Source organism: Ambystoma mexicanum, chromosome 1q (assembly GCF_040938575.1).
Source record: "Ambystoma mexicanum isolate Mex_15411 chromosome 1q, UKY_AmexF1_1, whole genome shotgun sequence".
Taxonomy (NCBI): Eukaryota; Metazoa; Chordata; class Amphibia; order Caudata; family Ambystomatidae; genus Ambystoma; species Ambystoma mexicanum.
The window spans coordinates 1,537,682,000-1,537,696,717 of record NC_090922.1 but is presented as its reverse complement, the minus strand read 5'-3'; the positions used below and the strand labels follow the sequence as shown (position 1 = coordinate 1,537,696,717).

General features: G+C 48.3%; 1 protein-coding gene across 2 annotated transcripts in view; it reads left to right on the top strand.

The window, feature by feature from the left end:
• The window catches only part of LOC138551146 (ly6/PLAUR domain-containing protein 2-like), an 87,030-nt gene that overhangs the window by 15,339 nt on the left and 56,973 nt on the right, over window positions 1–14,718 (top strand). The window contains exon 4 of one of the 2 annotated variants that reach the window (XM_069642465.1): window positions 8,206–8,249. The exons of the other annotated variant lie outside the window; for it this stretch is intronic. Coding sequence (XP_069498566.1) covers window positions 8,206–8,249 — 44 coding nt within the window. The remainder of the gene's footprint in view (window positions 1–8,205; window positions 8,250–14,718) is intronic. 2 annotated transcript variants of the gene reach the window in all.

Genomic DNA, 14,718 nt, shown 5'->3' with positions numbered 1-14,718 from the left:
TCACCACGCTGGATGCCTCGCTCCTCCCCCACCTCTACCTCCCGTCACCACACTGGATGCCTCGCTCCTCGCCCATCTCTACCTCCCGTCACCACGCTGGATGCCTCGCTCCTCCCCCACCTCTTCCTCCCGTCACCACGCTGGATGCCTCGCTCCTCCCCCACCTCTTCCTCCCGTCACCACGCTGGATGCCTCGCTCCTCCCCCACCTCTACCTCTCGTCACCACGCTGGATGCCTCGCTCCTCCCCCACCTCGCTCCTCCCCCACCTCTACCTCCCGTCACCACGCTGGATGCCTCGCTCCTCGTCCACCTCTACCTCCCGTCACCACGCTGGATGCCTCGCTCCTCCCCCACCTCTTCCTCCCGTCACCACGCTGGATGCCTCGCTCCTCCCCCACCTCTACCTCCCGTCACCACGCTGGATGCCTCGCTCCTCCCCCACCTCTACCTCCCGTCACCACGCTGGATGCCTCGCTCCTCCCCCACCTCGCTCCTCCCCCACCTCTACATCTCGTCACCACGCTGGATGCCTCGCTCCTCCCCCACCTCGCTCCTCCCCCACCTCTACCTCCCGTCACCACGCTGGATGCCTCGCTCCTCCCCCACCTCTTCCTGCCGTCACCACGCTGGATGCCTCGCTCCTCCCCCACCTCTACCTCTCGTCACCACGCTGGATGCCTCGCTCCTCCCCCACCTCGCTCCTCCCCCACCTCTACCTCCCGTCACCACGCTGGATGCCTCGCTCCTCGTCCACCTCTACCTCCCGTCACCACGCTGGATGCCTCGCTCCTCCCCCACCTCTTCCTCCCGTCACCACGCTCGATGCCTCGCTCCTCCCCCACCTCTACCTCCCGTCACCACGCTGGATGCCTCGCTCCTCCCCCACCTCTACCTCCTGTCACCACGCTGGATGCCTCGCTCCTCCCCCACCTCGCTCCTCCCCCACCTCTACCTCCCGTCACCACGCTGGATGCCTCGCTCCTCCCCCACCTCTTCCTCCCGTCACCACGCTGGATGCCTCGCTCCTCCCCCACCTCTACCTCCCGTCACCACGCTGGATGCCTCGCTCCTCCCCCACCTCTACCTCTCGTCACCACGCTGGATGCCTCGCTCCTCCCCCACCTCGTTCCTCCCCCACCTCTACCTCCCGTCACCACGCTGGATGCCTCGCTCCTCCCCCACCTCTACCTCTCGTCACCACGCTGGATGCCTCGCTCCTCCCCCACCTCGCTCCTCCCCCACCTCTACCTCTCGTCACCACGCTGGATGCCTCGCTCCTCCCCCACCTCGCTCCTCCCCCACCTCTACCTCCCGTCACCACGCTGGATGCCTCGCTCCTCCCCCACCTCTACCTCTCGTCACCACGCTGGATGCCTCGCTCCTCCCCCACCTCGCTCCTCCCCCACCTCTACCTCCCGTCACCACGCAGGATGTGTTCTGTGACAGAGTCACATGTGTGTGCACGACATGACGTCAATGTTCGCCGTCGCGCATGCGCTGTGAATAAAGGGGCAGCCCGCAGCGTGCAGAGAGCGCCGGGAACCCGTAAGAGCAGACCTGTGTCCTCGTCTTTCTTGAGGTACGGGAGGGCTGGGCCTGTTCACGGGGGACCCAGGAGCATAATAACCTCAGAACACGTCGCTCGGGAAACTCACTCTGTTTACATTTCTGCCTCTCATCTATACATTCAGCCATGGTCTTCCCCCAGTAACTCATTGAATGCATCTCACTGTACTCTCCCTCTTGAAGTCTCTGCGCCTCCGCTTTCCACAACCTACCATTGCCCCCCACACCCTCCCCGCCATTAAAGCCATCTCTTGAATGGAACCCCTCCTGCACGAAAGGAAGACGCCCATGCCCCCTCTCCTGGATTCTGCCCTGGGACCACTCTCTGTCGATGTTAACAATGTGTTATGTCCTCGAGTCCCTGGCTCTGGTTTATGCCCCTACTCCTACCCTCGACCGCCCGGTGCCCCCTCCTTCAGTACAGCGAGGCTCTTGTAAAGCCACTTCACCCCTCAACTACCTCTGCTCTCCAGTATTGCCCATGGACCAGTCACTGCTGCAAACATCCCAAGGCGAATACTTCCAGCCCCACTTCATGCACAAGTATGACATTGCCCAAACAATGGGTTTGGCTCAGGGGCAAACACAACTGGTTAGGTTTGTGTACATTTTTCCAGCGGTTCAAATCATTTCTGAATTGACGCTCCCATTGGGAGAATGAGACACGTTTGTGACACCCAAGGCCATACTACTGGAGGGAGTTTTGCCAAAGTCCCTTTGAAAGTGTTTGAAAGCAGTGTTTTGCAATTCTGTCTTGGTTTGGTGGACGTTAGTGCAGTAGTTATTTTAAAATTAAGATGAGAGTGGCACCAAAATCAAAAAAACTAAAAACCTGTCTGAAGTGATGGTGGAAGGAGGCAAGTATATGTTTGGTCCCAGAAAGGATGTTGGGAGGGTCAATATATATATATAGGGGATGCACAGGTTTGGTGTTTATAGCTTCATCTTTTCCTGAAACTTTGTGACGTTTTATCAGCACCTGAACCAAAACACATTTTACAGTAGGATATGATAAGTAAATTATAACGTGCCTCTACACATGTGTTTCTATGCGCGGCAAGACAGGGGGGGGAGGGTGCGGAGGGAGGACAAATGGTCTTACTAGGCCCTGTGTCATTCAGATCGTGCACGTGCGGTACAGAAAGTGCAGGGAAGGGAACGGGGGAGTTTAAGGGTGAAGGGGAAGTTTAATCGGGGCAGCATTGCTCTGAGGAAGTGCAGCCAGGAGAGCGCCGCTCTGGGTGAGTGCAGGGAGACGGGGGACTGTAGAGGTTACAGTTATAGCCGCTAGTGTGCACCAGGCCCAGAGGCAGCGCGGGGGAGACCCGTCAAGAGGAGCCGGGTACCCAGTGAGACTCTGAGGGTAGCCAGGCAACCAGTCGGCGCAGCAGACAGGAAGGTCAGCAGGGGAGGGAGAGAGAGAACGCAGAGGAGAAAAGTAGCAAGAAAGAAAAGTAAACACGTTAAAGACACTAATGGCCTAAACATGTGTTGTACAGTTTGAACTCCAATTTTAGTGTTGAACGCACTGAAGAAAATAGGAAAGATTAGGAAGTACATTTTCTTAAATATCCTGCGGTTTTATAACTCTAGGCAGTATTTTCTAGGCATGAAAAAGGGACAGACATTTCATTAAACAAGGCATAATAATTGATCAGGTGAACTCGATTGCACGCGCTACTGGCACATGTGACGTGTGTCTTTCACATAAAAGCTATGACATTTCATGGAATTTCACTAGGACATCACAGAGTTCTCGACAGGTAACAGCGTCCTGGATTGGCTGGGGGAGCATGGGATTGTGCAATTTATGGAGCTTTGGGGTTTATTTTTACTTTACAAAAATGTTTCTTTAAAAAAGAAAATTGTATTGTATTATACTAGTCATGTATAAAGTGCCATTTCCCATTTTTATGGCCTCAACCTGCTTTGTGGTAGGAATGCCCCCAGGGCCCGAAGTCCAGGTATGGGGAAGGTTCTAATATGCAGCCGTGATTTTGGCCAGGATTATGAATTAGGTAGGCTGGCTAGGCTCCAGCAAGCAGGCCAAGGGGTCAGGCACGTGGGCAAGTGCTGAGGGAGGCCACGGTAGAATACAAGTGCAGGAGACTCGGTATGTACCCAGCTAGACACTCATTTGTCGTAGGTTGTCGCTGTATTCTATGGGCAGAGGCAAGTCTGGATTTTCAGTGTGAAAAAGGTTATGTGATCAGCTAGAACGAATTTGTCATAGTCATAGCTGCATTCTAGAGTGCGTGGATCGATAGCCGTGCCTACACAAGATGTCCACCGAAGTGCTGCACTTATATATACCTTCAGCTCAGGTGGAGCTTCTCTATGATGTCTCTGTGTCCGATCTTCTGTGGGGAAGCAAAGCCAGCTAGCTACCTTTTGTAGTTTATTCTGGGCATTATGGACAGGCTTTCCACGGGTCAAACCAAGTGCAATCGACTGCTTGTCCTAGAACATCTTCTAGTTGGATCAGACAGACTACTGGAAACTAGGAGAATTCTCTGTAAAGGCTAATTTCCCAAACCTAGTGAGTACCCCAGCAGCTTTGCTGGATTTTTGGGGTTTATTTTTTTTCTCCTGCTAAGAGTGAGACTCTTTTTCTCCCACTCTTAGACATGATTTGAGGTGTTCCTTTGACTTTGTATGTGTTCTATGGGCTATGGGGTCCTTTACCCCATAGGGCTTCATGTGTTTTTGATATGTGGGTTACACAGCACCCTCGTGCAGTAATCCAGGGCTGTCGTAGCGACCCCCAAACATAGACTTCATACCCTGGGACTGACTACTGTCTCCCAGGGCATGTAAAGTCACCATTGGCTTTACTAGTCTCAAATTGTGAATAGAACCAGTACAAACCATCATATTGTGGACGTACTGGTCAGGGCAATTCGATTGCCCCGGGGTCTGTTGTTCGAGGGGGCACTGTCCAGTCCCCCCCGACCGAGTTTTGGCTGGTGGCAGTGGATACTACATTTTATATTCGACTGAGAATATGTTCCTATCGAATTTTCCCATTGTTCAAGGCTACCACTTTTAAAATAGCCTCGAACATACCGCCGGTTTATTAAATTATTATAAATACACCGGTTGGTATTTTTTGCCAAAACTTGGTTCCAAAATGGCGTTTGTGTTCGCTTCTGTGACTCCAACCCAAGTCGAGCCCTTTGTTCCACTTTTTGGGGGCTTCTCCACAGAAGCCTCCAAAAGTGGTGCCACTCTGTCTGGGTACCACAGGGTGTGTGGGAGGAGGTTTAGGAACCCTGGACTGAGTTGCCTCGGCAACTCAAGTCGCACTCTTGTGTGATTGGCCCAAGTGGTGAGCCGCCCGGCTCACCACTTAGCATGTTTGAGTGACAGCTAGGCTGAATGAAAGGGGGTTTTCTGCATAAAAGCAGGGCTTTGGGGACTGGAACTTCAGAAGTCACCACACGACCTAAAGAATCCGAGGAGGGAGAAGCCGAGCCGACCTGCAACGACGACACCACCGGTGGAGCCCTGCTGAACCGTCTCACCACTTTTTCTGACGACAGAGGAGACCTCCAGAACGGAGAGTCTTCTTCCTTTGACTGGTGGGGATAACCAGTTTGCCCGTCTTTTCGCCTTCCTGGACCATCTCGTGGCCGCCTTGTCTGTTCCAAGCACCCCAGCAACCGGAATACCACGGTGTACCACTACCACGAAGAAAAAGGTAGTACCTTGTAACCGGAAAACTCAGCGGCTGGTTTCTTCCCTGGCAGTGCAACGACCTTCATCTTTCCTCCACGTCAAGACCTCCTCTACCTCTGGACGAAACACCGATTTGCACCCGCTGCCAGGAACAACTGCCCCCACTGGAGCATTCTTCCCATTTCAGGTACTGTGTCCCACCTGGCTTCCCTTGCGACTGATCGTTCGGGGTGACAGTAAATCTTCGCTTTCTAACCTGGGTTAGCCTGGGGCCTGTTAACTAACTTTTCCTGACTTGATCTCAATCTTTTGTGAACTATCTACAAAGAGTCTTTAGCCATAACCCCACTGTGTGATCCTGGACACATTTCGCTTGCTCTCTCTAAGAGTGGGCCTGGCCTTTGAACTTCCTTGCTCTCCAGTAGACTTTGCCTAACCTACCTCACTGTGGTTCTTTGAAAAGTATTGAAATTGTATGCTTTCATAACTCTGCCTTTTCCCTCCCTTTTTCTATAACTTATTAGAGTGCCATCTTATATTAAGCGCTCACCTCTGTCTGAAAATAAGTGGTGTTTCTCATCAAGACTTGTCTAATAAGTAATCAGGGTTGTATATATATATAGTGACTGTGTGTTGAATTTACTTACCTCTTTTTGTGCTAGTGTAATTTACAAGTGTGTCTTTAAACATATAATTATATACTTTTACACCAAAGCTCTGGTCAGTGTTTGCTTGTGCTACTGTGTCTCTGTACCTATTGTGTATACTCTATATACTGCCTAACTCGTCTTGAGGGAAGTCTGACTGCTCAGCCACAGCTACCAGGTAAATCTGGGTGGTGCAGACTGCTACCAGTGGGTTTACTGCCAACCACCTGTAGTCCTAAATCTTTTGCAGTGGTCCCTAAGGGAACTGCACAGGTTTCTGCCTAACAAATGGGATGCTCTAAGCGCAAGAGGCTAGTTACCTTTATAAACTTACTACATGTTTTCAAGGTTCTCCAAATGTTAACCAAAGGAGTGTACAAAGCTACCGCGGTCTATGAAAATAGCCTTTGTACTGTTTTAGGCTAAGTTTGTAGCCTTGAACTTTAACCCGCTGGACCCCATTTACTTTTATTTGGTTCTGGCTGGGTTTATTCACCATTTATTTTTGTAAAGGCCTTTCTCGTGTTTTACTCTGTGCGCCAAACCAGGTTTGGTTCCTTTGTTCGCCGTCCTTTGGCGGGCTTCTGCACAGGAGCCCTCCTTAGGCGCCTGAATGTCTGAGAGGGACAGGATGTGAGGGAGGGGTTTGAGACTCCCTGCACAGCGAATCTCCGAACTTCGACGACAGAGAAGATCTGCAAGGAATCTTCTTCCTTTGTGCTGGTGGGACCAAACAGTTCGCCACACACCAAGCAAGGCCTCCCTACCCTGATCGAATTTGCTGTGCACAGCTGCAGTGAACCAATAGCCAGGATGACCGGACCCTGTTTGGGCTTTAAGGAGCGTACCCTTTATTTGTTGCTTTGCACTGCTGCTGGTTTCTTCCCTGGGCAGTGCAGGACCCTAGAGTCTTCCTTCTTTGTGTCAGTCCGACAGTCGCTTCAGGAACCCTGAGCCTGCAGGATCTTCCAGGAACGTCTGCCTCAGCTACAGCCTTCTTCTTCATCTAAGGTACTGTTCAAATTCGGTTGTCTATTCCGTCCGACCGCAGTGAAAGTGTTTTAAATCTTTCACCAATCCGAGGGCTTGTCCTTCTCTACTCATTTAACTAACTTTTCTTCCGACCAACTTCGTTTCGAACTCTTGGCAAAGACTTAACCGCAAACTACTCTGAACTGTGTGATCCTCTGCAAAGACTCTGACCCATTAACATTGTCCCAGGCCTGTTGATTTGAATCCTCATTGTAGAACGCCTTTTCTAGATTGCCCTGCCTACTTACTTGTTGGTGCTGATTAGTTTTGTATAACCTTGTCTTTTCCCCCCTTTTACATTGCTGGGGTGCCATTTTGCTCACACTTCATTTTGAGCTTAACTTGTCCAGAATTCATTGGACGTTGTGTAGTATATTAAGAGTGTGATTTTCTGCTTCTTTACTTAGTGAACTGTTTTACAAATGATTGTGTAAATAAATGTATATTCCTTTACTCAGAAACCTTGAGTCAGTGTTTATTTGAACCATATTAATTGCTGTCCTTTGTCTAACTTCTGATACTTCTCACTTTACTCTTGAGATAAGTCTGGCTGCTCACCCATCGCTACCACTTTACTGTGTAGTACAGGCTTATACCAAAGGTGAATTTGTACTGTCCCTTGTAGTCTTAATTGTGTGTGGTGTTCCCAAAGGGTACTGCATATGATTCTGCCTAACACTGGTGTACAGCGGTGAGGATCAACTATAGTGATTACACGTAGAGTGCTGCTATTACCTTGGATCAACTAACCACTAGGCTAAACATCACTAAAAAGCTATTTGTCTGATATGGAAAGCTATAGTCAGGAGACCCTCCACAGTTACACTGTTGATTATCTGCAAAATCTGTGTGGAGAAAGGAATCTCTCTGTTAAAGGCAAAAAGTCAAAATTAATTGAAAGGTTGTTAGCGAAACAAAGTCTGGAAAGTGGGTCTGAAATACGTAACCCACCAGCAAATGTGAAGAATGATGAGGATGATAATGTGTCAGTTATTATGGATGAGTTAGATGAGGCAGATGTGTCTCACAATGTAGGCCTTACTGCTCCTCTACCTGCTCAGCAACCTCTACCTTTGTCCACTGGGACCCCTACAGGTCCTACACTCAGTCCTGAATTCATTTCTCTAGAAAAGATGAGGCTTGAATTGGAATTCAAACGTATTAATGCTCAAACTGAACAAAAGCATCAAGAACTTAAGCTCAGAGAAATGGAGTTGAACAATGCCTTAGAAATGAAACAAGTTGTCTGTTGAAAATGCTTCTCTCCCTGTGTCTTCTAGGTCGTCCAGTCCTAAGAGACCCCGTATGCCTAAAGAAAGTGTAGGTATGTATGAGGCTAAGCTTGATATTTTGGATTGGTTGGCAATGTCTGAATATAACCATGGGATTCAAGACATTACAGGGAATCAGTTGCTTCCTTGACTCTTCTTTAGGCTACCCACTGTTGCATCTGATGTTGTGATGGAGTTGGGGACGTGGATAGGATAGATTATGAGTGTGTGAAGCTAGCTTTAATTGCTAGATTTGGGAAGATCCCTCCCCAGTACCTTAAGAGGTTTAGGACCTCAAAAAGCATGATGGTACCCCTTGGGCTAACCGAGTATGTGAATGTTTGAAAAACCTAGATGGTTGGGTTAAGGGTTACAGAGTTAACACTTATGAAGTTATGAGAAATCTTGTGATGTTGTATTCAATGTATGATGCCTGCTCTCCTGAGCTCAGACAGCACTTGGCTGATTCTAAGGAGATAGATCCAAAGAAGTTAGCTAAGACTGCTGTATTGTGGGTTGCCAACAGGGCTACTCACAAGGATTCTGGGGCAACTCAGAAGAAGGATGAGGGAAATCAGCCAAAGAAAGATGACAAGGAGAATTCTAATACCTCCAATCCAAAAGAGGGCACCAAACAGCAACATAAGGGTAAACCACAAGGGAAACCGTATCAGGCTAGTGTACCATCTGGACCCAAACCAGATGGAGGTCAGAACAAACACCCATTCATCAAAACATTTGGGAAATTTTATGTTTGTGGGTCAACTGACCATGTGAAAGGGGATCCCAGATGTAAGGTTAAACCTTCAGGGGTCCACACTGTTTCCAGAAGAAAAAGTACCTATGGCAAGTGGAAACTTTCACCTACTGGCTGATGAACCCATGAGAGTCTCAGCCAGTGTTTCTTTAGTGTCCCTGGGTTTGTGGGAACAACAGAATTTAGATGTCTATAATTCCATCCCAGATAATACTAAAGAGTATTATAAAGATAGTGTTCTTGTGAATGGCCAGGAGACCCCTGCCATCAGAGACACTGGAGCCAGCATAACTGTGGTTGATGAAATATTTTTCAAGGTGGAGGATGTTTCTAAGGCACCCAAACACCTAACAAAGTTAGCTGGAGGCCCTGTGCAAATGCTTCCCCAGTTACCAGCTCTCATCCAGTGTAATGATATGACTGTCAAAATACCTGTTTGTGTGCAGAGTGAAGTGCCTGGGATAGTCCTGTTGGTTAATGACCTGAAAACTCTGGAGTTGTGTCCAGTACCCCCAGGCCTCCCAGTAAAAGGAAATGGGAGCTCACTAGGCCTGCAAGGGAGAGGACCTTGAGAGGCTCACCAGGGGAAGAGATAGAGGAATCTATCACCCCCAGTCCACAGGAATTGCTCACTGCTATTTCAGAAAAGAAAGAGGAAAAGGGGAAACCCAATAACTCCAAGAAATAAACAGATAGCACCCCTGGGCTACCAACAAGGACATCCCCAAGATTGTCCAAAGTCACACCTTTGACTCCTCCACCTGCTTAGGCTGAGTGTGAGGTACAGCCCTGTGTGGTTGATCCAGTCTCTGAAGAGTCCGATCTGGAAGACGACATGACTTTAGTTGCAGATCTGGACCATGTTGACCATCCTGAGCTGCAGTCTTTACTGGCAGAAGCTGGACCTAACAGGGCAGACTTCAGCAGAGGACAAAGAGAGTGTCCTACTCTTGAAGGTCTTCGTCTACAGGCAGCTTCTCAGCTGGATGGGCAAGAGCCTGGGAAGCATAGGTTGCACTGGGAAGATGGCCTCTTCTACAGTGTACCGACTGAGAGACTGCAAAAGACTTGTAGCGCCACTAGAAAACAGACTCCAGTTCCTACAGTTGGCCCATGAGATACCTTTGGCTGGTCATTTGAGTTTAAAAAAGACCAAGGAAAGGCTCTCTTTATACTTCTACTGGCCTAACATGGGTTCAGAAGTTGGAAAATTCTGTAGGAGCTGTCACACTTGCCAAACCTCTGGCAAGAGTGGAGCCAAGAATGTGGCACCCTTGGTGCGTCTCCCAGTAGTGGGAGTTCCTTTTGAGAGGGTGGGCATCGACATTGTTGGTCCCCTTGACCCTCCCACTTCTTCAGGGAACAGGTTTATCCTAGTTGTAGTAGACCATGCTACTAGGTATCCTGAAGCAATACCTATGAGGACTGTTATGGTGGCTCAGGCTATAGCTGAGACTATACTTGGTATTTTTAGCAGAGCAGGGTTTCTTAAGGAAGTGGTATCCGACAGGGGATCCAATTTGATGTCTCACTACATGCAAGCCATGTGGAAAAACATCGGTGTCACTTCCAAGTTCGCTACAGCCTACCATCCACAGACAAATGGACTGGTAGAGAGGTTTAATTGTACTATGAAGAGAATGATCAGTGCGTTAGAAGAACCCCTTAAAAGAAAGTGGGGCCTTCTACTGCCATGCCTTTTCTTTGCTTATAGAGAAGTCCCTCAGGAGGGAGTTCGTTACAGTCCATTTGAACTTCTCTATGGCCATCCAGTCAGAGGTCCGTTGGCACTGATTAAGGAGGGGTTGGAGAGTGCTCCTTCCCCAAGCCAGTCAGAGTGACTGACTATGTGATAGGTCTCCGGAGGAGAATGTCACACATGATGGCAGAAGCTAGTGATAACTTAAAAGCAGGTCTGGCTCTGGTCAAACATTGGCATGACCATAAGGCCAGCATGGTTGAGTTTACTCAAGACCAGCTTGTACTAGTTATAGTGCAAACAAGGCAGAGGGCCTTGCAGGACAAATGGATAGGACCCGTCAAGGTAGTGGGCAAACCTGGAGAGATGAACAATTTGGTGGATTTAGGGAGACCTAAGGAGGCTCTCAGAGTCTTTCACACCAACCGTTTGAAGGCATATGTCTCGAGACCAGAAGTGGGAGCTTTGCTTCTAGCTTGAGCTCAAGGGGAGGAGGAGAGTGAACCTCTACCTGACCTACTCAGAGGCCAACAACAGGATGAGTGCAAATTCCTGTTAAATCAGTTTGCCTCACTGTTTTCACTTTCACCAGCCTTGAACCCTTGGGGCCAGCATGATATCCTAACTGGTCAGCTTTTACCTGTGAAAAGCAGAGGTTACAGAATGTCAGAACATGTAAGATCCCACTTAAAGACGCTTGATATCGGGGTTATAGAGCCATCTACAGGTCCATGGTCTAGTCCAGTTGTTCTAGTACCAAAGGCAGGATCCAAGCAGTTGAGATTCTGTGTGGATGTTACGTAGCGAGCCAGAGACTATAAGGTAAGCTAACAAATGAGGTTTATTGTACAACTCACCGAGGTTTGTTATGTTAATGGACTTCTCCCCTTCAAGGCACTTCAATACAGTTCAAAAGGCAAAAACAAGGATTATTGGTCCCCCCTTCACTGAAATGCAGACCGCAATGAGTGAACCCAGAATAACAGCGGTACTTCAAACAAAATGCCGTTCATAGGGTGAAAACCATGGGTACAGCTGTCTCTTGAAATAAATGCAGTTCATAAGGTTGGCTGCCGTACTTTGAAAAAAATGCTGTTCTTATGGTGAAACAAGATTGCAGCTGTCTCTTGAGAAAATGCAGTTCATAAGGATGTCAGCCATACTTTGAAATAAATGCCGTTCTTAAGGTGAAAACAAGATTACAGCTGTCTCTTGAGAGAAATGCAGTTCATAAGGATGTTCAGCCGCACTTTCAAATAAATGCCGTTCTTAAGGTAAAAACAAGATTGGCAGCTGTCTCATGAAATGAATGCAGTTCATACCGGCTAGAGCGTTTTTCCTCTGCACGCCCGTCTAAACACACAAATGTTCACTGCTCTGCCGCCTCGGGTCGAATCACCCAATAAACAAAACTTCCTGGAGTCGCTTTTCACCCCCTTTCCAGCTCCTTTTCCATCAGGCACTTTCCTTCCTTCCGCAGATGGGCTTGGATGCAGGGCAGATAAGGCGTCCACCGGAGGGTGTTCCTTTTCTCACTAGTAAGCCCACCGGTACTGGGGACTGGCCTCGTTCCACTCCGTGCATCTGCCGTCAGCCTCCTTCCATTCCTAAAAAACGAGAGAGAGCTGGAGTCGTTTTGTGAGCCTTTTAACCCGCGTGCCCCTCCTCCCTGGTAATTAACCCTGAGTGTTCTCATCCCCAGTGTTATCACACCTGATGCTCATTCTCCTCCCTGGTTAATCCTCGTGGAGTGAGTTTGAGTGTTAAACCCTGACTGGGGAAGTCCACCTGAATAGGGAAATGCGGTTTTTCATCTCCTTAGCCTGCTTTCTTTTGCCCTTTTCTCGCTTTTATACTGATGAGGTCTTTGTTGAGGTATTCTGGGATATGTAGTCCGTGTCTCTATTTGTTTGCTCATTTCCCTCATATTTAACATTATTTTGTCATGTGTGATGACTGGCTTATACCCCTCCAGGCTGTTCAGTTCCGTATCTTCCTCCCTTGTTAGGGCGGCTGCTACTGCTTCCCTATCACAGTGGACTATATAGCACTGAATGCAGTCACTAAGACTGATGCCCATCCTTTGCCAAGGACGGATGAACTGGTGGATAAACTTGGTGCAGCCAACTACCTCAGTATATTTGATCTGACGTCAGGCTATTGGCAAATAGCCCTGACAGACCATGCCAAGAGAAAACTGCATTTTCAACCCCAGCAGGCCTCTACCAGTTTAAGCTTATGCCATTTGGATTAAAGAATTCACCTGCTACATTCCAAAGGATGGTCAATCAAGTTCTGAATGGGGTGGAGGACTTCTGCATGGCATACTTGGATGACATTGCAGAGTTCAGCCCGACTTGGAAAGAACATGTTGACCACTTGGGATATGTATTGCAGGCCCTTGAGCAGGCCCATCTGACCATAAAGGCAAGCAAATGTCAAATTGTTCAGAGCAAAGTGGTCTACCTTGGTCATGAGGTAGGAGGAGGTGAAATAAGGCTGTTGCCTAGCAAAGTACAAGCTGTACAAAACTGGGCCACCCCTACTACTCAAACCCAAGTGAGAACCTTCCTAGGTCTCACTGGGTACTACAGGAATTTCATTGAGAACTATGGGTCCATAGCTTTTCCTTTTAATGTAGTCTCTTCTCCAGAATTCCCTAAATAGTTAGATGGAATGAGGAGTGCACTCAAGCTGTTGAAAACCTGAAGAAGGCCCTTTGTCAAGCACCAGTCCTAAGAGCTCCTTATTATCACATACCCTTCATTGTGCAGACAGATGCATCCAAAACAAGTATAGGTGCAGTCCTTAGTCAACTGGATGAGAAAGGTAGGGAGCACCCCACTTGCTTCATCAATAGGAAACTGAAGGAGCCAGAAACAAGGTGGGCAACCATAGAGCGTGAATGTTTTGTCATTGTGTGGTCTCCGAAGAAGTTTAGGCCATACTTGTATGGATCTATTTTTGTGATTCAGACAGACCACCAACCCTTGAGATGGTTAATGCAAATGTAAGGGGACAACCCAAAATGACTAAGATGGTCAATCTGCCTGCCAGGGTTTGATTTCACCAATGAGCACAAGTCAGGATGTCACCACCAAAATGCTGATGGTCTCTCTAGGATGTTTATAACCGACTAGAGGGAAGAGATTCATCCAGGAATGGATTAAATCCTCCTTTCCCTTAGTCTGGGGGGTGGAGGGGTGAATGTTATGGAGAATTCTCCAGAATGGCTACATTTCCCTTACCTACTGAATTCCTCATCAGCTCTGCTGGATTTCTAGGATTCACTTTTTCACCTGGTAAGAGTGTGAGCCTTATTTTCCCACTCTTAAATGTGTTTCTGGCTATGTGTTTTATATCTTTGTGTTCATAGACTGTGTGGCCTCACCTACTCCACAGGCATCATCTTTTTACTGTGTGTTACACAGCACCTTTAGTGCAGTGACACAGGGTTGCCTTTTTCAGACTTCCCACTCTAAACTGTTTTCTGGGACTGACTACTGTCTCCCAGAACATGTAACGTTGCCATTGACTTTATTAGTCTTTTTAAATTCACAGACCCAGTACAAACTATCTTCCATAGAGTACTGGAAAGGGTTAATAGTTATCCCTTTTTGGCTGTTTCTCACGGAACATTATTTTTTTCCCCTTTCTTTAAGATTCGGCTGGTGGCAGTGGTATCTACCATTTTCCCTACTGCGGTCTATGAAAATAGCCTTTGTACTGTTTTAGGCTAAGTTAGTAGCCTAAAACCTTAACCCGCTGGACCCCATCTACTTTTATTAAGTACCGCTGGGTTTATTCACCATTTCGTTTTGTAAATGTCTTTCTCGTGTTTTACTCTGCGCGCCAAACCAGGTTTGGTTCCTTTGTTCGTCGTCCTTTGGCGTGCTTCTGCACAGAGGCCCTCCTTATGCACCTGAATGTCTGAGGGGGACAGGATGTGAGGGAGGGGTTTGAGACTCCCTGCACAGAGTCTCCTTGGAGACCCATGTCACACTCTGTATGATTGGCTGTGATGAATGTGCCGCCAGGACAGCCACCCTGCTGTCTGATTGACAGC